Source organism: Cyprinus carpio, chromosome B15 (assembly GCF_018340385.1).
Source record: "Cyprinus carpio isolate SPL01 chromosome B15, ASM1834038v1, whole genome shotgun sequence".
In the NCBI taxonomy this organism is placed as follows: Eukaryota; Metazoa; Chordata; class Actinopteri; order Cypriniformes; family Cyprinidae; genus Cyprinus; species Cyprinus carpio.
Window position 1 is genome coordinate 19,410,765 of NC_056611.1, and position 27,543 is coordinate 19,438,307.

General features: G+C 37.8%; 1 protein-coding gene across 4 annotated transcripts; it reads right to left on the bottom strand.

The window, feature by feature from the left end:
- Positions 1 to 610: 610 nt before the first annotated feature.
- Positions 611 to 27,098, bottom strand: LOC109082046 (ARF GTPase-activating protein GIT1-like). 4 transcript variants are annotated; one of them, XM_042739654.1, is made up of 21 exons: positions 26,608 to 27,097; positions 19,824 to 19,957; positions 19,634 to 19,746; positions 16,911 to 17,016; positions 16,535 to 16,621; positions 15,708 to 15,838; positions 14,262 to 14,356; positions 13,879 to 13,921; positions 13,408 to 13,434; positions 12,838 to 12,886; positions 11,145 to 11,217; positions 10,527 to 10,624; positions 8,984 to 9,095; positions 8,690 to 8,817; positions 7,405 to 7,557; positions 6,492 to 6,767; positions 4,680 to 4,757; positions 4,509 to 4,588; positions 3,374 to 3,538; positions 3,176 to 3,239; positions 611 to 3,088 (listed from the first exon to the last, which is right to left on the bottom strand). In XM_042739654.1, the coding sequence occupies exons 1-21, from the start codon at positions 26,657 to 26,659 to the stop codon at positions 2,873 to 2,875; spliced, it is 2,280 nt and encodes a 759-aa protein (XP_042595588.1). In that variant the 5' UTR covers positions 26,660 to 27,097; the 3' UTR covers positions 611 to 2,872. The 4 variants fall into 4 exon arrangements, with proteins under 4 accessions (XP_042595588.1, XP_042595591.1, XP_042595592.1 ...); XM_042739657.1 differs by lacking the exon at positions 26,608 to 27,097 and adding an exon at positions 26,370 to 26,581; XM_042739658.1 differs by lacking the exon at positions 6,492 to 6,767 and having other exon boundaries at positions 26,608 to 27,098.
- Positions 27,099 to 27,543: the final 445 nt, after the last annotated feature.

A 27,543-nucleotide genomic window follows, 5' to 3' on the forward strand; every position in this document is an offset into this window, starting at 1 on the left:
CAATACTAGCTGGATAAGGAACGGTGAACGTATAATGAAAGTGCCGAATTAAGTAACCAAAATACCAAAACTCAAAATATTCCACTCCCATCCCTAACTAATTTACAGAATTTAGTCACCGTTATGACTGATTCATCTTTAAGACTGACAGGTGGTTAACAAAATTCTTTGTTGTAATGGAGTGGTAACTTTTTTGAACTATTTGAAAACAAACTATAGGCTTCCCAGAAGTCGTCTAACATTATTTTATAACTGGTAGAATGTGAACTTGGCAGAGTAAAATATTTAAATGACAATTTTAATACAATAATGTGCTGGCAAATCTTTAAACGAAAAAAAAAAAAAAACAAACAAAAAAAACCTGGTAGTTAGATATTTGTCAGTTGGTCCAGACGATCTTTTCTGCAAACGTTGAACTAAACCACAACCATAAACTGAGGCTTTTTGCGCAACTTTGTCTTTTGAATCTTGTTCTCTATTTGTGTTTTCTTGCATTTCACTTTTGTACATGCAATTATTTTGGTAGCATTTTTGATAAGTAAACACCCTGTAAAATACCATAGCCTTCATCCCCACAATTAAAATGCCAAAAAAAAAAGAACTCACAGAAGACAATGAACTTTTACTTTTATTTATTACAAATGTACAGCTTATGAGTCTTTATTACGATTTAAATGGTTTTGCTTAGTCTTTTATTTAATTTCTATATTTTACAGGTAGCCTCTGCTGAACAAATTTCTCCCATCAGTTAATCTCTCATGTAAGAACCACGTGCTAAAGAACAGTCATAACAAGTATAGTGCAGCCAGTATGACTGATCACAGAAGTGTGTGTGTGTGCATTAATCTATTTAAAAATAATTTCACCGGTGCATTATGTGAGCAATGTATGCATCTGCAGCAGGATGGCTGGGAAAATCTACAGACTATTTTGAAAGGAATCAGATTTATAGTGAGTGTGCAATGACATCCTTTCTCAGATAGCGTTCTGATTTTAGTGCTTATTAAATAATGGCCCCAACTCTTTCTCCCAAGTCTTCACCACAGTAAACCATCCTGATATATTTAGTGTAAAACGGAAAAACTTTAAGCATACGCTGTTTTACTCACCATGTGCTTCTATAGTGTGGAAGAGCGAGACGCCAGTCACATGATTACTGATAAAAGTAAGTCTAGCAGATGTGCAAAGGCAATAATCAAGAGATTTTCAGACAATCTTTTTTGACACGTTTTCAGGGGATGCTAACATTATCCCAATCCCCAAGTACAAGAAACCAAAGGCAAGAATGAAAAAATGGCTTAACTTAAAAGGCTGGTGGGTAAAACCGATATGGAAAACAACAGGACGTTTAAGGCGTCTAAAATGCAAAGTAACTGTACAACAAATACTTGGTTTGATCACGCTCACACACACAGATGTTCATCTACATGTGCGTACGTACTGGAAGCTCCAGTTCAACTCCTCTCCCATGAACATCAACACATCGAGGGACTCGTTTCCCACAATTCTCAACAAAAGTGACCCGACTGCCTCGACAGAATGTGACTGGTCCTGATGCAGCAGATGGACATCCTCACCGACGTGACGTGTTTTCCCTGTGACTCTATTTGAAATGTTAGTGATGAGAACATTGATAGTGGTCATCTTCAACCATCAACATTCACATGCTCGTAGCTTATAAAACATAAGGGTCTTCTTACATTAATAACCATTAACTACACATGCTCGATTTAAAAAAACATGAATCATAAAGAACAAAGAAATCAAATATTCTCAGAAGGAAAACAAACAACCACCACACACCTGGTCCTGAAGTGAAAACTCCACCAAACTGACAAAAAAAAAAAAAAAAAGGCCATTCGATTATGTGCAGAAAGTGAGCATGTAGTCCTAAAGTGATGGTTTTGTCCTAACCTAACAAGCTAAAGACAATGTGATGATTGTGCGAACACATCTGCATTGTTCTGAAACCAAAACCCACTAACGGAGGGATTGAGATGAGATGAACCTTTTCTGTACATCAACCCCCACCGCCGTCTTTGAAAAAAGAGGGATCCGTAACTGTAGTGTCATCACTCCCCTCTGCTCCTTTGGCTAGCGTTCAACGCACTTCGACAAAAAAAAAAAAAAAAAAAAAAATGTAGTATACATAGTAAAACACTGTGTGAGTGAACCAGTGCTTCTACCACTGGAGGACGGGAGTGTTCTGGTTAGTTTTCACAGGTTATTGTTCACCCTGTTAATGTTCGCAAAGCTCTGTGTGATTTCCACCAAAACTAAATGAAACAAAAATCAAAAGAAGACATCAATAATTGTAACAATAATACGAAACGTAAGTCATAATCGTTAAAATAACTCCAGTGTTGTTGTTTAAAGTCAGTACATTTGTCCCAAGAGAAACAAGCCAATGGAGCAGCACTTAAAAACACAAAATCAATCGAAAGACAGAGAGAGAAAGGAAAAATAAACGATTTAGGAGGAAGGTTTCTGGTTCTCTGGTGGTTAGGAGTGCTTGTGTGTTTCACAAAGAAAACCAAAAAGTAGCCACCCATGCGCTAGCAGACCATCAGCACTGAATTGTGGGTCTGTCTGTGTAGTGTTGTAATATTTAGATGTGTAGATGAAAGAAAATCCTCCTGAAATACTGAAATGAGAGAAGAAAAGGAGTGTAAGGAAAAGCAGGCCGCTCCATTCGGCTTCTCCCAAACATCTCTGCGTCTGGTTGGCCGCTATTGGATTCATCACCCTTTCTTTTCCCATCTTCATCTTTTTTCCATCTACCCGACCAACGGTTCCCAGCCGTCAGTTTTTGCTCTTTTCTCCGGTTTCTCAGTCTTTGCCCCTGCCCGGTGGACCCTGGTGTGCCGGAGGGTCACTGTTTTTTCTCGCGGGTGGTAATGGTGACCAGCTGCTTGGCAGCTTTGGCGATGTCGTAGGCGCACTGGATGACCTGCTGGGTGAGGAGCTGGTAGTCCACCGTACTGGCCGACGAGTCGGAGGGCGCCGCTTTACGACACTCCACCTGCAGGCGGGACGCACTGGCCCCCAGGAGCTTCAAGGAAGAACGTACTGCATCTAGCGCTGGTCTCTGAGAGAAGCAGACAGAGCAGAGAGATTTAATGCGTCTGGTTGGATTTCTTGAGGCAAAGTATCACAATATGACGCATTTATTTACCTTGGGAAACAGCGAGGCCATTTCTGTCACAGCTATGTGGATTTTCTCTGAGCATGGCACAAAACTGCAACCAAATGTAGATTTCTTTCAATTTTCATTTCTCTGGAAGATCTGTTTTAATTCTCCATAATCGTATGTTTCTATAAACTGTAGCAAAATGACTTTGCATTCAGCTTGAGGGGTAACAGTCCATCATACCTGTCGTGTTTAAACTCCTGTGCAGCTCTCAGGAGCTCCTGGATGTTCTTGGTGACCTGCTCGGTTTTGAGGATGACGTCCTCTGTGCAGGGCAGCGTGGGGTCCGGCTCACCCTCTGTGTCTTCCACATCCCCCCTGCTGTCCTCCTCACTGCTGCGGCCCACACTACCACGCAACATTATAAAAAAAAAAAAAATAATAAAAATAAAAAACATATATGAACACACACAAGCATGCATACTAAAAACAATAAAATTTCCATGCTAAAAGAAAGAAATTTATTGTCAGTTATAAGTTATTACAAATAATAAAAAAAGACAAATATGTTTTTTTATATATATATTTTATATTAACAATTATAACAATAATATTTATTATTATAACTATCAGATATTTAGGTAATTAGTTAATAATAAACTATTATTTTGCATATGTCACATATACATACATATATATATATATATATATATATATATATATATATATATATATATATATATATATATATATATATGAAATACAAATAAAATGAAAATATTAAAATGAAATGAATATATAATATATTGTGTCATATATAATATATTATGCAATTAATATATAAATACACTTATTAAAAGTACAACAAAACACTGAATAAATGAATTATAGATAATTATAAAATAAAATATTTATTTTTGTAACTGTGATAAAAAAAATCATTCATAATATGAAAATATATATTATTTTTGTAACATTTGTTTTTCAGAAGACTAATATATTACACCTGTGCAGTAAAAAAACTAACATTAAAATGACAATATTATTATTACACAAATGAATATTATTTAAATAGAATGATTACATAAATTTACATATATGTAAATCAACGTTAAAATTGATTGAAATGTAATAAATCATAAAATCTATTCTATTATTATATACATATATTGAAAGTAGAACAATAATACTACAACAGCAATATTTCTCTTCTTCATTTCTTAAGACAGTACTCTAGTTTCTTTTTAGTTTTTATTACTCTTATTACAAATCAATTGCTGAAAACCTCTGTCCACAAACTTCAAATGTTTGAAATGAGGCAAATGTAAAAAGACTCGGAACCTAGTGTGCTTTGTTTTTAACGGTAGCTTGCACTCACCCAAGGGAGACGTCGTACGTTTGAGAGTTGTCATAGTCACTATCAGGTCCGCTCCCATATTTATCTCCCGCTTTTGGAAGCTGGACAAGACAAACATGCGCAGAAGTTAGTTACACATCACAGTCTGTAACTCACATGTCAGTGTAGATATGAATGGAAAGAGGCACTCACGTTATATCGGCCATCAGTGGAGGCTGACAGGTGCGGTCCTCCGTAGGGGGTGGGACCCGTAGGAGCGCCCTTTCGAACCTGAACATGAGCAGAATGAGATTAACAGGAGGAGAAAAGCTGAGAGGCAGTCAGCAGGCAGAGGATGGAAAGGAAAGAAGCAGCTTTGATAGTCATTTCCGCACAGGACTGTTAGATGTAAGAAATTTGTGGCAAAACTGCTATACTGACGACTGTAATTCTCAAAAGCAAAACTGAATTACCAAAGCAATAGCATCCACTTCTCTCAACTAATGAAAACACTAAAAATAGACACACACATTAAACAGTGCAGTTAATAAAACAGGAACAAAGGTGCATCCCAAATACATTAACCTCAACTAATAAAACAAAATAAGTCTATACTACACTGCCTGCAATGACCCAAAAATGGGATATTGCATAATCAAAATGGCGTATTTGCATAATTGTAAAAGCAATTAAAGCAAATCAAAACAAGGCATTCAAAAGGCATTAAAATACATCCTACAGATCTATGAATATCCACAAACATTTCAGCTCTGTCTGGTGCAGCACAACAATTCACTGCACCTTACAAGAAATCATTAAGCGTTGATGTGTGCCATGCGGATCAACTCGTTTGAGTTTCACTAATCAGGCAACCATCAATCAGTTTTCTACACATTCCAGACATGTCATATTGCACAAGACAAGCATATCTCTCAACGAGAGCCTCTCTTGGCATATCAACCATTTCAAGAATGATACAATGCACGCCACTTCTAGCTTCCTATGCTACATAGACAATATACAAGGCTTGTGTCTCAAACTGTATTGAGCTGCCTAGCTATGCAACATTTTTAAGCATTATAGGCAAACCTGGTATTAACATGCATTCTGGGTGAGCCAGAGACAAGACTGTGGTCTATGATTTTGAACCACATTAAAGAAATAAATTCTGCATGGTGATAAAGCTAAAGAATTTTAAAAAGTATAATAAAAATAAAGAATGATAAATAAATAAAATACATCTAAATCTTACAAAATAAAATTTCTGCATGTGAATAAATGTAACTTAAGAAAAAAAGTGAAAATGAAAAATGAAACAAAAATGCAACGAATTTTGGGAGTAGTTTATGATAAAGATAGAGAAATAATTTTTTTAATAAATATATGATAAATAAATAAAATGAAAAAAAAGAGGCCAAAGAATTTAAAAAGTAAATAATAATAATAATAATAATGCTCCCTCAAAATTAAATTTCTGCAGTGATAGCTAATAAAAAAAAAATACTCCCTCAAAATTAGATTTGTGCATGTTGATAGCTAATAAAAACTTAATTAATAAATGCAAATTAAAAAATAAAAAAATAAATAAATTTATGTAAAAAAGAAAGGTAAAAGGTTTTAAAAAAAGAAAGAACCAGAAATAAAAAATTGCAAATGAATTTTGGAGTAATTTGTGAATTTATGTAGGTGTACTTAAGATATTCACAAACAGCACACTCCACTTACGATCAAATCATTGATACCAGGTGTATAAGAGACCCATGATGTTCAAAAATGCTGTCGATTTGGACAGTGCACTGAGTTTTTAGACAGCCAATGTCTAGAAAAAGAGAGGCGTTATCAAGGCAGGAAGTGCTCCTGTTTGGCCATAAGGTGGCGGTAGAGAGCAGTGAGAAAGAGTGGAAGCAGGTGCTCCAGGCAGCAGCAGCACACCAGTGTGGGCTCAGGTAAGCAGAGGGAGAAAGAGAGCCCAACAGGAAAAGGAAGTTTAAAAAGATCAGGCCGGCCACTAATGCTCAAACTTACGGGGCTGAGAGGCTGCAGGCGGCCCGTCAGGGGGTCCAGGGCTGGGGTGAGAGCTTTGGAGGTGGTCCCCACGGGCTCAAACATAGAGAAGGCTTGTCTATCCCGGCGGAGGGGGGTAGACGAGGGTGTGTTTAGGCTGGAGTCTCCACCTACCCCTCCGCCGATACCCCTTAACCCACCAGGCCACAGTCCTGGGCCACCACCCCTGGTCAGAGAGCCCCCGGCCCCAGCCTGGGCCCCCTGCAGCGCGCTGTTCTCTGTCTGCATCCGTGTGATCTACAGGGATGGAGGGGCATCACCAGGAGTCACACACACATACACAAACACAAGGACCAAAGAAAACACAACAGTTGCAGTATGGACAGTTACGTCATGCCAGGCTGATAAAATGGGGTTATTCTGATGGACAGGAAGTTTAAGGTTTTCTGAAAAAGGAGGGGCTTCATTCTCAGGGGAAGAGCATGGTATTAAATATCTACATTTTTATTTAAAAATATGGGGTCAGTAATTGTTTAAGTAATGAATACATTTATTTAGAAAATGCATTAAATTGATCAAAAGTGACAGTAAAGTACAAGTAACTGCTGAAAATGTCCTTTGGTCATTATAGAAATAAATTTTACATTGTAATAATATTTTACCATATTTTTTAAAAAAATAGTTTTACTGTATTTTTGATCAAATGAATGCAGCCTTGATGAGCATAAGAGTCTTCTTTTTAAAAATATTATTGACCCCAGACATCTGAGCAGTAGTGTATATTAATACTGTTCTGCTCTGTTCGATGGTTTGGGATCAGTATGTGTAATGGTGAGCTGTAGTTTATGGGAGCATTTCATTTCTATCTTTGCGAAATTGAAATAATTTAAAAACAAAGGTTTTAAAACAGTTTTAAACCAGTGGGTGGGCGTACCTCCTTCTGAAGCCTCCGCAGCTCCTCACTCAGGTTGTTGTTGACCTTCATGAGCTGCTGAACTTTGGCCTCTGAGGAGGCCAGTGCTTTCTTCACCTCCAGATACTCCTGTAGTGTGATGGGCCCATCTGACAGGTCCGACGAGTCCATGCTCTGATTGACAGCACAAACCACCAATCAAATCACAATATACTGTAAATGAACAAACAGAATAGTAGAGAGAGCTTTTTTCCTCATTCCTTCATTTACTGTAGTATTTACACTACTGTTCAAAAGTTTGGGGTCAGTTTTTTTTTTTAAAGAAATTAATATTTTTATTCAGCAAGTATTAAAACTATTAAATACTATTTTAAATAAATGCTGCTCTTTTAAACTTTATTTTCATCAAGACCGGAGTAATAGTTGCTAAAAATTTTGCCATAACAGGAAAAAAATGACATTACAATATATAAAAATAGAAAACAGTTATTTGAAACTAATATTATTTCATATTACTTGAATTTTTTAGACTTCTTTTTTGTTGCCTGTTTACCATTTCACATGCAAAAACAGTATGTTCAATCTCTTAGAAAACTAACAGCACAAGTGATGATTTTAGGCATCACTGATGTCCATATGTATATATAAACCTACCATTAATATGGAGATTTTAATGAACATTATTATAAAGCATATTGAATAGATAACATAAAATTATATTTTCATACAAAAACCACAAAAAGTTGCTATGTTAAGATAAAAATGAATAACTGTATAATATAACAAACGGTAATGCTACTGGAGAAGGTTTTAAACCCCACATTCCTCAACTTTGTGCTCTCCTACGCTCAGCCATGTCACATCCTGTATGCGGACTGAGCATGCTCAGACACAGCATCCTGTCTTCAGCTGCAGAACAATAGCTTCACTGATCACAGCCTTGAAAAAGGGGATGATGTCATTCTGCAAATATGAGGCAGAGCTGCTGCTTCTGCGGCTCTTCCAGCGGTGCATGCTGGGACATGACAACACTGGATTCTGTATTACTGAAAATACTAATTTGCTGGTCTGGCAAAACCAAGATCAACATTTACCAAGGCCTAACCTACAGTACAAGAAATTTAAAATCTCTTAATTCAGTGGATTATCTGAGCTTGTTTCTCCAAAGGTTTTAAGACGCTCCTCAACTTAAGTGGATTCATTAAATAGAACGATGGACATCTAGATGGAGGAACACAAATCTTCAACCATCAATCTCTTCCTCAGGTAAACACCCAGTAAGCGAGTAAGGGTTTGATGAGCTCACCTTGGCCCGGTTGTTGCGCTGGGTGTTATTGTTATTCTGTGCAGTTAGCTCACTATCTGTGTCTTCATCAGACGCTACGATGTCATAATCGTGCTGGTCATCGTCCGCCTGACTCAGATCCAGCGGGTCTGAAAAACAATAACCACAAAAACAAAAGATAACATCATTAATATGAGGAGACACTGAGAGAGTGAGAAACTGCACTGGCTTAGCTATATACATCTTTACTGAAGCTGTGTTATTGATATTCCCCTAAAATCTCAAATCTTGAGAACTGCAATGTTGGCGTCTCACCTGTGGGGCTTGTCAAGCCCTTTCCATGCTGCCGTCGCTTGGCATCACTGAGAATGTCGATAATAAGGGTGGCGAATTCTCGTGCGTTAAAGCGAGCCAATTTCTGCCGCCCCTAGCAATGAGAAAACTACTTAAAGAAAAAAAAAAAAAAAATTAATATATATATTAAAAAATATATATATATATATATATATATATATATATATATATATATATATATATATATATATATATATATAAATACTTATTTTACATAATATTATTAATATAAAAAGGATGAATTAAAGTGGTCAAAATTGACAGTTACAGGTTTTACATTGTTAAAAAAAACATTTTTGTATAATAAATGCTGTTCTTTCCAACTTTCTATTTAAAAAAAAAATTCATATGAAACTGAAGACTGCCTGCTTAAACTTCCAACTTTGCAGTCATAGGAATAAATTAACCATTTTTATAGTTAATAATAAACTTAAAATATTAAAAGTAATATATTAAAATAAATTAATCAAAATTATATTTGAAAATACAGAAAACAGTTATTTTAATATTCTACAATTTTACTGTGATCAAATAAATTTTGCCCTGATGGGCACTTTACATTTAATAAATGTACCAATCCCAAATTTTTGAATGATAGCATAAATCATTAAAATGTTTTTAACAACAAATAATCTAATTATAAACAGACCCATATTAAATCTTCTGAATGTCACAATTTTGCACATTTGGGCAAAATCTGTGAAATTCTGAAGAATAGATTGAATCACTGAAAAATGTGTACTAGACTAAATCTTACTACACACTTTTTAGGAGCAGAAAATATTTTAAATTAGTCTAAATAATTCATAAACATGAAAGATGTGAGGGATGTGTAGATTTTTATGAATGATTTCTGTACAGGAAGTCTTCATACAGGAGAGCTTTTCTGTGGAGCTCTACAGGTTTCAAATTTGCAAGTTTTCCTAAAGTAAGTTTTATTTAAGCACTTAAATACATGTTAAATACTGGAAAACACTGCCACATCAACAGCTCAGTGTTCCAACTCTTGACCACTGGGTGTGCGTGTCCCTCCTCCCATCATCTCTTTCCATGTCTCAAATCCTCATGTATACGCAAAAGAACAGGAAATTCTCAGCCTGGCCAATCAGCCCGCAGGAAACGTACCCTTGAGTAAACGCACTTAGTGGTCTCGCTGTATAAAAGAACTATTTCAAGCAGTGGTACAGAGAGGGTCATGCGAGGATGCCAGTGGAAATGCTGAGGGGGAGGGAGCCGCTGCGCGTCTGCAGCAGTTACGCAGCTGGAAAACATCCATTTGTTGGTTTGCCGCCCAAACCTGAGCCTCAGACATTTGCACAACCACAGAATGTCTATTTTTAGCCCCATGTCGTCTGCACCCCAGATATCATCTCTCCTTTGTGCCTCCATCAAAAACAGTCCCACATGGAAGTGACAGGTACTTACGCAAGGGGGCAGCAGGAGCGGAGAACCTCCTCTCAAACATACTTCAAACACATCCTCTAATGGTAATGCTGTGTGTTACCTGGTTGCGTGTCGCTGAGTATTCAGGGTTGACGGGTAAGAAGGGGACGGCGCTCCGTTCGGTCACAAGCGTACTGTGGTTCTGAGTTGTCAGCCACACTGAGAGAAACAGAATGGACATATATAAACAAGACAAATATAAACAAACAGACTCCGATGTCGTAGCCCTGAGGTTTCAGAGTTTTCGCATCTACCCCTCCCGTTCAGTTTGTGTTTATGTGTGCGTTTGGCCCCCTGCCTCGCTCCCAGCCCTGCTTACCATCAGAATCCCAGTCTGCCACCCCAGCATGCTACCTCTTCTCCTCAACAACCAGGAACGGGAGTAGAGAGAGAGCGAGAGAGAAGAGAATAGGAGGAGAGAATTCCTGCGGCACTCCCTCACTCTCGCTCCCTTTCACCCTCCTTTCCATTTGGCTTCTCTCTCCCTCCCTTCTCTACAAGCTGACTGCACTGCTGAAGTCCTTCTATAGCCAGTGTTTATACAACACACCAATCACTGCGTCTCCAGGGACATAGATACAACTGTCCCCACGCCTCCGGAATGCTCCACAACTACATTAGGGAAAGAGTGAGAAGCAGGGAAAGTTGGGACAGGAACAGATGGTGGTTTGAGTCTTACCTGCATCGTTCTCTCTACGGTCCACTTCATCGTACACATCCATAGCCAGCTCCTCGAACAAACGGTTATTTAACTGCATCCACACACACACACAGACACATCAGTATGAGGTATTAAAATTCAGACATGGGGAAAAAAACTAAATCACAGCAAAAAAACTGAGCACACACACAACAGGAAGACATCAGTGAGAAGACAAAACAAAGCAACATGCTCTAACAAGGCACTAAATAAAGATCAAATTTCAGCTAAGGGAATTCAAAGCATCTGCTAAATTTATCTACTGAATTTCGAAGCATTTGAAGAGTTTTTCAAACATATTCCTCTCGAATCTCTCAAAGAGCCTAACCAGGATTCCTGTGACAGGTAACAAAAACGTTGTGATACAACACACAGTCATAGTTAATAAGAATGTTTTATATTTATGTGGAACAAAATTTTGGACCAATGAGATTTTAAGGTGGGCGGAGCTTCACAGTGGAATAATATAGGAATAAAAACCAAATGACTAATAAAACGTCCTGTTTACTTGACAGAGCTGGTTAAGGCAGAAACTTGGAATTTAAGTCCACATTAAATCAAAATCAACCCTATTTGTTAGTGCACATTACTAGTCTTCTGGTGAATAATTAATCCAGGGATGACCAGACTCAGTCCTGGAGGGCTGGTGTCCTGCAGAGTTTAGCTCCAATCCTAATTAAACACACCTGAACCAGCTAATCAAGGTCTTACTAGGTATACTTGAAACTTCCAGGCAGGTGTGTTGAGGCAAGTTGGAGCTAAACTCTGCAGGACAACCGGCCCTCAAGGATCAAGTTTGGTTACCCCTGCATTAATTATTCAGTATTCCATTTTACTCTGAAATATGTCACAAGTAATTTCAGTCAAAACTTCCATTTGACAGACTTTGGACTTTAAAGGGATAGTTCACCTGAAAATGAAAATTCTGTCATTAATTACTCACCCTCATGTCATTCCAAACTCCTAAGACCCTCGTTTAACTTCAGAACACAAATTAAGTTATTTTTGATGAAATCCGAGAGCTTTCTGACCCTGCATAGACAGCAGTGCAAATGAAACCTTCCCAGGACCAGAAATTTTACTCTCATGAATGGCATCGGATGGTCACAAGGAAGAGAAGGTTGAATAAAGTAATTATTTTTGCTTTCTTTGCACAAAAAAAAATATTCTCGTAGCTTTAGAAAATTACGGTTGAATCACTGATGTCACATGGACTATTTTAACAATGTCCTTACTACCTTTCTGGGCCTAGGAACGTTTCAGTTGCATTGCTGTCTATGCAGGGTGAAAAAGCTCTTGGATTTCATCAAAAAACATCTTAATTTGTGTTGATGAATGAAGGTATTTCGCAACGACACAAGGGTGAGTATGTAATGACAGAATTTTCATTTTTGGGTGAACTATCCCTTTAAGCCCAAAGTATATTTAGTTTTGCTAGGGGCATGTGTACAGTGCATGTAATGTAAATTTCATCATCAGCATTGCTGTGTTGACCGTGTTGACAAGCACTTGTGTCAGGGGGTTAGGAGATACATAAAATTTAAATCAAACTGAAATATACTTTGGGATTTACATGGAAAAGCTTTTATCACTTGTTGCTTTCAGGTGTGCCTGTCTAAAAACTCAAATTCCCATAATTCTCTGTAGCAGCTCAGTAACCTGCATCACTCACCGCTTGAAGCTTCTTCTTGGCTGCCTTGGCCAGTTCAGAGAGGTCCAGGCTACACAAAGACAAAGACAGACACAAGAATAAAATGATGCTGGAGGCATGCGGACAGAGAAAGATGAGGAGAGAGGAAAAAAGAGAGGTGGATGAATGAATGGATGGATGGATGGATGGATGAAGTGTGGCGTAAGGGATGGGACAGCCAGAGGAGGAGCAGGAGTGTTTTTTTTACTTAATTTAATTCTAATTGAATTTTGATCCATAAATGTATGTTTACAACTTTTTCCCTTCTAACAGTTTTTGTGATGCAACAATGAATAAAATACATGCACTGAACAGTGCACAACATGACAATATGTATTCAAGTAAAAAAAGGCAAATTATGATTTTAGATTGACTTGATGGGATGGAAAAATTATGAGGTATTGTACAAAAAATGTGTTTTCAGACTCCTGTAGATGTATTTTCAAACTCCTGCCTCATCTCTTCAGTCATCCACACCCAGATTAAGCCATGTGAGAAAGAAAGAGAGTAGGGTTTATGGAGAGGGGGATGAGAAGAGAGAGAAAGAGATACCTCTGCGTCGGGCACTTAGGGCGAGCTCTGCCTCCAAAAGCGCAGCAAGATGGAGAAAACAGAGAACGAGTGAGCGAGACCGAAAAGTAAGCAGAAGACAGATAGACAGAGAAAGAAAAGGGATAGACCCCATATCAACACTCCTTCTGGACAGGTCAGTAAAGGTCATTCAGCTGTGGTGCATTTGAGGAAGTCAGTGCTACAGAGGTTGAGGACACTCTCTGCCCTAATGCAAACTGATTGACCGTGTGGCGCAACCTGCTGGCCAGCACACACAAATACACCCGCTGCAAACTGATCTTAGTACACTGTATCTACACTTAAAAGGCAGTGCTACGGAAAAGATTTGAGGGAGGATATCGTGACAGCAATAAATAAAACTGCACTGATGTTCTTCAATAATTGTACACAATGTTTTTTCTATTACAAATCAAACAAATGCAAAAACACTTTCATTCACAAACAATGTACCTGTCTGCCATCTGAGGGATGATATAATGACCGTTTTTGTGATCTGCAAACACAGACACAAGAAAAACAATGTTAAAAACATTCATCCTCAATTGGGCGGACAGATTGGTCTGTTTCACACCACACACACATCCAGGACATATTTATTTTGATGCCCAAATGAACAGGTTACAGTTTTCACACTGCCTATGTAAGCCGCACAGCAGAAGCTTTGGTGTAATAAGAGTTTCAGCGCCAAGTCTATTTTTGTGTTGAAAGTGCACTGAAATCTGCAGAAAAACACAATCAACACTCTTTGCAATTTAAGCATCTATAAGGTGGCACAATATCGCATTATGGCCATTATTCTAGGAAATACTATAAAACAGGTACTCTGAGCTCACCTGGGCGACGTCCACAAAGATAGAAGGCCAGCCTGTCTGTGAGCTCATACTGACACTCTACCAAGCGCTCGGCAAGCTCCACGTGACCTGCTTGCCTGCAAGAACAAAGTTACATTACATACCAAAGACACTAGATCCTTTCAAAAACATTAGCTAGTCAAATGGAGTGATAGAACGGCAGACAGATAGAGCGGAAGAATGTCAGACCGACAGAGTGATTGGAGGGCAGACAGAAAGAACAAAAGGACAGCAGATAAAACAAGATAACTACAGACTAGGGCTTGGCGATAATTCGATTACGATAATTATTGTAATATAATCAAGTTCGATAAATGTTTGATATTATGTTTATGAACGAAACAGCGTGACTCATTTGAATCGTGCCACACGGACCGTTTATCCGCTCGGATCAAAGTTCAAACTGCTGCACGACACGAGCTCATCATTGCTACAATTTTTTTACAAATGTTACTAATTTTGATAATGAACAAAAATTTACCTCTGCATCCTAACTCAAGCTACTATCAAATGTGCATTTCTAAGAGACAAAAAAAGTGATATTATTATTAATATTATCAGGCAACCCAAACCTGTTTCTTGATTTGAAATATCAATCATATGAGCCCCTTTCACACTGCACGTTCGACCCGGAAAATTGCCGGAACATTGCCGGGTCGCCTTCTGTGTGAACGCAAACACGTCCCGGGTTGGGGACCTAGTAACATTGCTGGGTTCAGTCCTGGAACTAGCTCTGTGTGAACAAAAGCCAGAACTAATGCCGTGTGATAGTGATGACGCACGTTATCACGCGACTCTTTTATCGTGATTTGAAGGCAGATCAACGTTCGCAATGAAACAAATATGTGCAAACTGTAACGAAGCAGAGATCAGTTAGTTCCTCACTTTCTGCGCAGAAGCTGGGATCGTTCGCCAGCTTCAGTGAAAGTTAACGTGCCTAGTGTTTTCGACTCGTACATTACACGTCACACCCTGATATCACGTGTCTTCACGGGACCTTTACGGGTTGTGTGTGAACGCACGCACATATACCGGGTAATCACTGGCAGTGTAAAAGTGCAAAATCTAGCGACCCGGGAACAATTGCCGGGACACATTACCCGTGTATTTTCCGGAATTGCAGTGTGAAAGGGGCTCTAGATGGATAGATATATATGGTATGATGGATGGATATGATACGGATGGCTAGATGGACAAATAGATGGATAGATATGATATAGATGGATAGATAGATGATAGATATATAGATATGGGATGGATGGATAGATATAGATGGATGGATATAGATAGATAGATAGATATGATATAGATGGCCAGACAGACAGACAGACAGACAGACAGACAGACAGACAGATAGATAGATAGATAGATAGATAGATTCCATCGATCAGTGCAGAGGAGCTAGTGACTTCTGTGTTTTGTATTTACCGGGCATAGTCTATAGGTGTGCGCCCATTGATATCTGGAGCTCCTGGATCCGCCCCGTACACTACCAGCAGTTCGGCTTGCAGAACCTGTCCCGCTTTGGCAGCCACATGTAGAGGGGTTGTGCCCTTTTCCTGTGGAGTGAACATCAGGCATGTGACAGGCGCTGGTCACTGTGCTGTTTTCAAATACAGTCTTTAGGAACGACTGTCTGCTGCACGTAATGAAATCAGATCTTTTTTTTTCAGGCAATCTATATTGTTTGCCACAGTAATAATATTACAGGCAAGAAAGAACAGGAAACTAGAAATATTGTTAAGGGGAAGTTGTGGCCTAGTGGTTAGAGAGTTTGACTCCTAACCCTAAGGTTGTGGGTTCGAGTCTCGGGCCGGCAATACCACGACTGAGGTGCACTTGAGCAAGGCACTGAACCCTCAACTGCTCCCCGGGCGCCGCAGCATAAATGACTGCCCACTGTGTGTTCACTGTGTGTGTGTTCACTGCTGTGTGTGTGCACTTTGGATGGGTTAAATGCAGAGTATGAATACGGAGTATGGGTCACCATACTTGGCTGTATGTCATGTCACGTCACTCACTTTTTTCACTTTCATTTTGGTTTTGGAAGTTATTTATGCTTTAGATCAGATTTGTCAAAATCAGATGTAATAAATACTCAGACAACAAAGTTCATAGTTATACAAAGAAACATCCTCAGATCCCACAATAAACAATGACAAAAAATTATATCTAACAATATAGCATCTGTCTTAGTTGTGATGTAGAAAACCTGACAGAACAAAAACAGAACTGTGAGAGATGGCAGATCTTACCGGGTGAAAGAAGTTGGCTTGTGCCCCCAGTGACAGCAGCCGTAAACACGTCTCCAGACTTCCTGTCCGCACACTTGAGTGGAGTTGCTGCAGGCAAGAACAAGAGAATAAGCGATTGTGTGAGAGAGAAACAGAGAGGGACCCAGCATGAAAGACACAGAAAGAGAGCAGATCTCCTGCGCATCCTCTCATTACGGCCATTCAATAGCACTAAGGAAGGCACATTAATTCACTAGCGGGGTGTCATTTTAAGGGCCCTCCTGAAAGGGCACTGACAGTGGGGAGCAGAGAGAGGCCGAGGAGGAAAGATGGAATGAGAGTGAGAGGGAAGAGACTGAGATAAAGAGTCAGAGGTGATGCCTTTGGGAGGTCTCACCTTGCTGAGGTCCTTCGTAGTGACCCCATCATCATCACGGCAGGGCAGCTTGTGGACGTAAGCTAACATCTGGTACTTGGCGCGAATGAACTCTGACTTAGTAGGGCTGTGGGGTGAAAGATACGAACACAGAAACGAATGGAGATCAATTTCAGAATCAATGAATCAATATAAAATAGGATGCCTCGTCAATAGTCCTGCCGACATCGATACAGTCACGACTGTTTATTTATAACAATGACTGCTTCTGGGATGTAAGTGACACGCTTGATTTAAATCAAACCATGCAAACCATCATTTTAAGATCTGGAATAAATGATAAGTTCATCTTAGGTGGCTAAAGATTAAAAAGTTAAGTATAGAGCATATGTAATTTTCATTAAAGTGAAATATTTTATAACAAATATGTTTCATATAAGAATATTTTAAAATATGTCAGTGTGTGTGTTTGTTTGTATATATATATATATATATATATATATATATATATATATATATATATATATATATATATATATATATATATATATATATATATGTTTCAGAATCTAAAATAATTCAACGTAAGTATGTCACGTGATTTCGTTTTAGTAGTGTTAATGGATGATTTTTTTGGGTGATGGATTCACAAACATAACGCGCCAGACTTCTATGCATGGAGGGAAGAACGCTATAAACTGGAATAGAAGTGGCGTAAAGCATAAGAACGGAATATCCTTTTATCGTTTTCCAGCGTGGAAAAATAATAGTACAAGCCATGTTTCAGAGGTGACAAATAGTTGACGAATGGCATGGATAGCAGCAGTAAGGAGCCCAAGATTACCTTCGATAACACTCCACCACACACGATGGTGTGTTCAAAGCATTTTCACAAAGGTAAGTTACAATTACTCTCTGTAAATGTTATGTTGTGGGCAAAACACCAGCGTGTTTTGTTTGACTTAACCAGACCATTAGCTTAAGTTAGCAACGTACTAAAGCGTAACGTTAATCAGTTTTAAATGTTGTACATCTAGGCTACATAGCAATTTATTTGGTGACTGTGTATGCAGGCACACCTGCCTATGAAATGTTGGAGTGTGATCCTGACTGGACCCCTTCTCTGTACCTCGGCCATACTGAGGTCAAAGCTACGAACACAGACCGGTTCAAGCCCTTTTGGAGAATTATATACCATGCTCACATCTAATATGTAAATGTTTATTGTTTTCCAAAATATTTTGTAATGTCTCTTTTCACATGTAATGATTTTTAGCCATGTCTGTAAATAAAATACACAAAGACTGAATGAAATTCTGCCTCCTTTATCTGTATTAAGGAAGAATTGTGCAAAATCAGTGTTCTTTGGTTGCAAACACAATTACATAACTTAAATAGTAGTAACAATCCAACTTATTTTCAGTTTCTTTACATATTTAACATGTAAACACATTTAGATGAATACATTTACATTATTAAAAAGTCCATAGAAAACTTCGTGTGTGTATGCACTAACACTTAGTATCGTGTAGTTGTAAATATATGGGTGCTGGAAGTTGGGCAACAGTTTGACGTCCCTTGACCAGTCGCTCTGCTCGTAAGGATCCAGTCTTTTGATTACCTTTTTTTTCTCGTCATATCTCGTCTTTGCATTAGGATTTAGTTCTAGGCGGTATGGTACGACAATGTTTTCTTTATTCCGCTGCATTTTGTACGATTATATTCTGTTTTTTACGCTAATTTTTCATTATTTTCATGCCAGAACACTAGCCTGTTATGCCAACCCATGTAAACTGGCCAAACATACCCATAATTCTTTGCGTTCTGATGACGTTGCCGCCCAGTTGGTCACATGTCTTAGCAATCTCTATAGGCTTTGAAATTGTATGAGTTTGATATTTTAATATTTGTTTTAAATAATATATTTTTTAAAAAACAAAACAAGGAAAATATTTCAATATACACACACAAATATATAAATATATATATATATATATATATATATATATATATATATATATATATATATATATATATATATATATCACATTTTCACATTTTCATATATATCACACACATATACATATATACATATATATACATATATATATATATATATATATATATATATATATATATATATATATACACACATACATATATATACATATAAGTGTGTGTTTAAATACCTAATATTTATAATTTAAAAAAGACTTTGAGCATGTTGATTTTCTAAATTCACTCATCACTGGCAGGTGTGGCAGACAGTTAATTTTTTGAGCCAGATTATAATGTCTTGTGTGTCAGGTAACATTGTAATTTGGCATTTATATATATATATATATATATATATATATATATATATATATATATATATATATATATATATATATATATGGATATTTGCCTTTTTATTACAGGTGCAATGAAGGTGGCACAGGAAGTTCCTCAAACTTTCTTCACCTGCATGAGCTTATAATTCGTGAATGAGACTGGGCGAACCACTGCACCACCGCTCTGACAAATGACATTTTAATTACTCTGTATTTTACCTTTAAAACCTCCCTTCATTTATTTTGAGTTAGCAGATTTTCTAGTCTCGTCTCAGTGGTCTGCTATTCCATGGAGCTCCATGAGAACAATTACATACAGCACAGACCAATAAAACAAGAATTATACCCCCAGTCTTCTGTTTTTATGACATTCTGGTATATGATGCATGAATGGTTTATGAGATGGCTTACTGGACTTTATCTTGTGGGTTCGGTTTCCTGCGCCCACTCTGAACTTGTGCTGGATCCAGCAGAGAGTGTTCCCAGATCGAGTTTGCTCCATTACTGGCCAGGGTCTGCACCATCTGAGAGGCACACATGTTTGTATTAGGCTATGATCCTGAGGAAAATGACAAATATGTGTGTGAAGATCTTTAGTTACCTGTAGTAAGGAAGGAGGCCAGCCGCTGTGTCGCAGGTGTTTGACGATAGAAATGTGACGGCCCAGGCTCCGGTGCACAGAACAGCACTCATCGCAGATCAGAACTCCTCGGTTTATACTGCTCCAGCCCGGATCTGAACATACATGACAATGCACATTTCATCAGAGAGAATAAACTAAAGACTATGGTAGGATGCTAACACCACAGGATAAAACAAATAAAAAGGTCATTGCGATTTTATCTCACAATTTTGACTTTTTTCTCACAATTCATAATTGTGAGAAGTCGCAATTACCTTTTTTATTTTTTTAACTTGTGGCGGAAACAAGCTTTTATTCTAACATCAATTGAGGGTTGTTATTTTCTAATAAGCAAAACAGCACATAAGGACAGGAAGTGGAAAGACTGACTGGTCTGGTTTAGACTGATCACAAAAACTTTTTTTTTAATATTCCTAGACCTAGTTTTCGGTGCTATATTGAACACTGTTGTAATATATATATATATATATATATATATATATATATATATATATATATATATATATATATATACAGTACAGACCAAAAGTTTGGAAACATTACTATTTTTAATGTTTTTGAAAGAAGTTTCTTCTGCTCACCTAGCAGGGCTCCAAACAAAAAAATCGAGTAAGGAGCCATTGGCTCCTATAAGAAAAAAACTTAGGAGCCAAATAATTTTTTTAGGTGCCACAGAATAAACGTGTTTTATTTATTTTACGATTATTATTATTTATTTATTTACATTTCAACATTTCAGTCATACTGTCATGTGTTTATGTCTCATCTTTTCTTGACTTTATCAGCATTTTAATCCATCTTGTAGATGACCTGGGAACTAAAGTTCACTTAAAGTTGGAACTAAATGTCTTTTCCAGCTCGAAATCTACAGTCACAAAGAATTGTTCATTACACAGAATCTGTACCAATATCATGGAGCATAAGCATCACTTGGCCACTGAGTGTAGCTTGGGCTCCTCCTTCATGAGACATTTCAGTAAGTTGTACTGTAGGATCTCTTATAAAATAGCCTACCTTTTGATGTTAATTCATGTTCACTATGTACTATATTAGTAAAGAGAAGGATTAAATGGGTTCACTTGCCCTTGAACTGAGGCGCTAAAGCGACCGCGCCTGCCCCATTAAGGAGCGCCAAAACTGTATTGTTTGAATTTCGTTATGAATTCGGAATAATTTTAAAGCTGGTACTTTTTATTAAAAGTTACAAAGGACAGAGCTTTTTGCGATTACTGGACGGCAGTTGCACTTCAAATAATGAAGTTCACGCATTAAAAGAACACAGACCAAGATCTTGTTTAGAAGAAGCCATATTAGTAATTATTATAAACGAGAATTGTTAACGATATTGCCAATATCCACACAGCTGACAGCTTTACCTGTTCTAGTCTGTTCAAGTTGTGCATGAAATAGACGCTGTATTTTCTGCACTTTCCCTTCTCACTTCTCCGTCATTTCTCTCTCGCTGCGTTTATCAGACTGTGTGCGTCAGCACTGATGTGCGGCAGAGAAGAGGACTGTCTGAAACTCTCTTTTTCCACTAAAACTTTGATGCGCATCGTCTCAGTTTAACACGTGAACATAACAAAAGGTTTGATCGCAAAACAATTAGGGAAAAAGGCATTACATTCAAATTTTTAAGTTATAACATGTAAATATATACCCAGATAGCAATAACACTTGGGCTGATTCTGGCTGAAATGCGTCTCTGTCGGTTCAGTCTTGGCATCGGTGAGAAGATAATGGGCCAGAGCCGCGCCGACTCTACAAAACACTTCTGGCTGACAGACGGCTTTTTTCTCTATGGGCCGATCTCGGCTGAAAGCTGCTGTACACGCGGCAGGTCCACACTCGGTGTAGTTGTGTGTATTAACCTTCGGCCCGAGTTCGTTTTATCACAGACGGGGCGCTGCTAGAATGAAGCAAATCATCCGCCTGAGAAAACTTTTTTTAGCGGTTAAATCCTGAGGAGCTTTCGGCGGGTAGTCGCCAGTGGCGACCTCAGCAAAAACGTCACTCGCAAATTAATATTTATGGTCGCAAATGCGACTGATTTAGTCGCAGTTTGGAGCCCTGTCTTGTTTGGATTTATTTGATCAAAAATACAGAAAAAAAAAATGTAATATTGTGATATATTATTACAATTAAAAATAATTGTTTTTAAATTTATTATACTTTAAATTATCATTTATTTCTGTGATGCAAAGCTGAATTTTAGGATCATTATCACATGATCCTTTAGAAATCATTCTAATATGATGATTCATTATCAAAGTTGGAAACAGTTCTGCTGCTTAATATTTTTCCAGAACATGTGATACTTTTTTAGGATACTTTGAGGGATAAAAAGTAAAAAAAAAAAAAAAAAAAAAAAAAGAAGCTATGTTTTTAAAATATAAATATTTTGTAATAACAATATACACTACTGGTCAGTAATTTGGGGTAAGTAATTTTTTTTTCTTTCTTTTTTTTTTAAATAAAATCAGTACTTTTATTTAGCAAGGATGTGTTAAATTGATAAAAAGTGATAGTAAAGAAAATATATTATTAGAATATATATTATTAGAGATTTTTTTTTTATTTTGAATAAATGCAGTTCTTTTTAACCTTTTATTCATCAAATATATTAGACAGCAGAACTGTTTCCAACACTCATAATAAATCAGAATATTAGAATGATTTCTAAATGATCATGTGATAGAGTGGATGTTACATGTGACACTGAAGGCTGGAGTAATGATGCTGAAAATTCAGCTTTGCATCACAGGAATAAATTATTTTTTTTTAAAGTATATTCAAATAAATGCAGGCTTGATGAGCAGAAGAAACTTCTTTCAAAAACATTAAAAATAGTAATGTTTCCAAACTTTTGGTCTGTACTGTATATATAAAATGTCACCAAAGTAAAGTGAAGCTGGATAACACAGATGAGGTTGTGGAAATTGTGAGAATGATTGGTCTTAGTGTTGGAAGCATCAGAATGGTTAAAAATGCTAAACAAATGACATTATTTGGCCAGCAAAAGTTCATTTATAGTAGTCATTTATTAAATAATAGCTGTATAATTTAATTTAATCAAATTTAATGGATTTACATAAATATTTCTTTCTGACACACACAAACATGCTACAAAAAATGAAATATAATTTTTTAAACCACACATACACCATCACCACATCATACTGCGCTGCTCTGAATGAGGCAAAGAGCTCTCCTCATATCAGGCAGGGTACAAGTGTAGTCAGGATCAAGGTGACATTCAGGTAAACAGAAAAATGACACAATGTGACAGAAGTGTACCTCTGGCTGCCACAGGCCCCCAGGATCTGGCTAAAATTAAACCAGCACCCACAATACTTCAAGCACATAATCTCATCCACAGAATCTCACTAAGAAGGGTTCTGATACGATTAGAGCGAGAGGGAGATTACGCTGCACTGATGTAAACAGTGTCATAACATGATTATTGATTTCGCATATGAACGTGTCGCAAACACAATGTGACAACTAAAAATGGTGGATGCCTTATTTTTTTTATTATACTCATTAAGTTTTTTTTTTTTTTTAATTAAAACCACAATATCGTGAAACAAACAATATTACAACTTAAATGTTTTCTATTTCAATTTATTTTTTAAAAATTATTTATTTATTCATGTGATGGCAAAGCTGAATTTTCAGCAGCCTTTACTTCAATGTTTAGGGATAGTGATCCTTCAGGAATCATTTTGACATGCTGATTTGGTGCTCGAGAAACACTTCTTATTATCATCAATTTTGAAAACTTTTGTGCTGTGCAATTTTTGTGGAAACTGTGATACATTTTGATTCGGGACTTCAAAAGTTCAAAAAGACAGAATTCTGCAACCGTTTGTAACATTATAAAAGTCTTTACCGTCACTTTCATTCCATTTAATGCATCTTTCCTTGCTGAATAGGCCTAAAGGTTTTAATTCCTAAAAAAAATAACTGACCCCAAACTTTTGAAAGATAGTATCCAAAAGTATATAAAAATAATATATAAAACACAGCAAATGAAACATACACCAAATCATTGTGTAAAATAAGTGTTAATTTTACTCCCACATTCATTCAATTCAAAAAAAAAAAAAAAGATTTTTAAAGGCAATTTGATCATATTTTCTTTTAATTAAAGTAATATAACAAGGAGCATTCCAATATTATAAAAAAGCCTAAATTAATGTTAAGTAAAAGGCCAGCTTGTTTCCTTATTTTAGAAAAAGACAAGGCTTATTGTAATCCACCAAATGTTCATATTATAGCCAAGAGTTTGAATCTTGCATGTGGTGAAGAACTTTATAATTATTGGCTCAGTTGTAAATAATACAGCATCATCCCTTTATCTGTGTAAAGATGACCAGACTTTCACAGATATGGAGCTGAGCACCAGCGTATGGGAAAATCAAAGATGATGCCATACTTCTTAACGAACACGCTCATCCTTCCTATAAGTGCTTGAAACCATTAACATCTCAATCGAGAGTTTCTCTCTGCTCGTAATGAAATTTCACGTGTACACACTCTAATGCTCACACGCGGCGCCATTCAGCCCTCAGTGGCCATGCAATTGACAATCTACCACACGTTCATTCATACCCATAATACATTTACTAGAATGCACCCATCCGTCTGCCCGCCTCCTTCTCTCTTAGTCATCAGTTCCTCACCTTCCGACACACTCTCCATTATCTACATTCCTACATGTCATACACGAAAATGAAAAGCTCTATTAGCACTGCAGGACAGGCCAACACAAGGACGCCGAGTGTGTCAGGATTAAAAAAAAAGACGCACAAGCCCTCAGATGTGGAGTCGTCGGCCAGGGGCACCGGTGACAGCGCTGGCGGCCGAACTTTGAGCATGACCGCAGGTAGCTGAGGAGGTGAAACAGAACTAAACTGTCAAAAACGAGACGCGCTCCCACATACACGTTCAGTCCTGGAGAGAGAGCAGCTGTGGATGAGGGAGCAGCTGTCATGCCCTCCGTACCACCCCTTGGTCTCCCCCATGGGGACGGTGAGGCAAAATGAGCAAGGCCAAGGGTGGGCTTGAAGTGACGGCACAGCTGAGCGGCATCACATATATGTTTTTCGTAACTAACTGAAGGCTTTATTATGTCCTAACTTGCTTGTAAACGTACTGAGCACTGCTTTTTGGGACAAGTGGCAAAGAAAAGCCAGTCAAACATAGGAAGTTCCACTTTATTTAAAATAGAAATGCAATGCCAACCTCCATCTTTTTTCCTTTTTTTGTAGCATTTAGGAAATTGTGCCTTGTCCAAGAAGGGCATGTGTGATGGGACTAAAAATGGATATGAACAACTCAAAACTATAGCCTACTCAACTATGTAGTAACCTTCAACAAAATATATCAGAAATAAAACAATATATCATTTCCGTGATTCTGCCATTGCTTATAATCATTGCAGAAATACCGTACTGATCATTTTATGAAGGCCAACTGTGTTAAAACAGCTTAAGCCAGCATAAAGCTGGTTTTTATCTGTGTCCCAGCCTGGTCACACTGGTATTTTGGCTTGTTTAAGAGGGGTTTTGGGAACTTTTCAGTTGGTCATGCTGAGAGACCAGCTTGAAGATCAGCTACACAACAGCTTGGCCAGACTGGGAGACCAGCTTAAAACAGCTAAGACTAGCAAACCAGTTTAGGCTGGTTTCAATTTTTTTTTTTTTTCAGCAATGAACTGCAATGATTCAGTTATACGTGTCCACTTTAAGAACAATAAAGTATAATAACAAATGAATTCAGTTTCATAACTATGCAACAGCATACAGAAATATCCGTTTTATAATGTCAACATACTACACTTTGAAACAACATATCATACAAGTAAGTTAATTAACAAAACAAATTAATGAACAAATACACATTGAGGAAATGTGCCCCTAAACAATATATACCAATGAAAACGCTATCTAGAAACAAAGTTGTGCACAAAAACACGAGCACAGACTGATCAGCGTCGGAGTTTGATGTGTCCTGTCAACCTGCTAACGCTAGTTATCTAACGTTAACTCGCCTCAGCCCAAGTTAACTAGATTTGAAACAGTACTGGACAAACTGGATTAGTGCTCCTTGTAGCTATAATGAATTTACAGATTGTAAACACAGAAATATGTTTTATTTAAATACTGGGAAGGCAGTCACACGAGAGTCCGCAGGCTACTTAGCAACCGAGTCTAGCTTACTGTCAGTTAGCATTGTTCGATACAGAGCCTGTTTTGTGCTCAATATGAACTAAAACTTACTTTTTATCAACGTATTTTCTCTCACTGCAAAATGCGCATATAAAAGTTCCCGCGTATAGTATCCATATAGTGCTTTTAATTGAAACATTATCGTCAATTAGCTAAGGATGGGTGCTAACAAGCATCGGATAAAACTTTAGCCACGGTAGCAAAGCTGCAATAACACCTCAAATTTATAGTCACAGAAGTTCAGTAAAGGATATAGTTTATGGACACCTACTGTTCTGTCGTATTATAACCCACATACTGATTCAGTGTTTAATTTAAAGTGGGTCTGAATTAGCGGACTTGTTGGGCTGCCGTATGGGCCTTAATTTTCGGGCATTTTCCTGACGCGATTAACCGAGTATCCCTGCGCATTCGCGGGCTTGGTGTTCTCCCGCTAGCCGCCGCGCGCGAGCGAGTCTCGGACAGGCATGGCTCACAACAACGCCTCGATCCATAAATCTCAGCCTTACCTGGTGCACTGCAGTCGGCGCACACCTCGCTTCTATGGACTTTCCTGGACATCGCTGAAACAAAATCTACCGCTTCCAGAGATTTCAGTCCAATATTGAAGATATTTGGCTTGCTTTCCCCCAGGAGCGACGTCTGCGATTTCAATGCCGCCCCGAATGTCCGGAAGCCGGCGACGAGCTCCCCAGCACTCCCGGTCCTCACCCTTCTCTCTCTCTCTCTCTCCTTTCTTTTTTCCTTGTGGTGTCTTACTGTTACAAGGACTTTACGATTCCTTAAAATGAATCAGATATTTAGAAGGCCCCTTACGTTATCAGATTATTTAATTCTGGGTGTCCCTACTAATCGTTTCCCCCGATCATCCAAGCCCCGTCTCTGTCTCGGGTAAAAGGGGGTGGGAATAAGAAAAGTATGGATACAGTACACGGTTTATTTACATCCACTGCCCAATACACTTCTGTATAGCGGGCTGCATAGTCTCCCTCTCTCTGACGTCTGTTTCTCGCCCCACCGTCGTTACACAGGCGGGGGCAGACAGAGCAGAGGGACCGTGCAGTCATGCCCACCAGTGGAGATGAATTTTACATAAGATTATTTACATATCTACAATCCCCAAATTAAGTATACTAGAAAAAGCAAGGTTTTTGTTCATTTTTATTCATTAAATTAAATATGATCTGTCTAGAAAAAAATACCCTATACTGTTAAATATTTTAATACTGGTCTTCCACATTCTGTTCTATTCTAAACACATCAAAGGAATGGTTGAGCCAAAAATCTAAATTTACTCACCCTCAGGCCATTCAAGATGTAGATGAGTTTGTTTCTTCATTGGCACAGATTTGAAGAAATTTAGCAGTACATCACTTGCTTACCAATGGATCTTTGCAGTGCCGTCAGAATGAGAGTCCAAATAGCCGATAAAAACATCACAATAA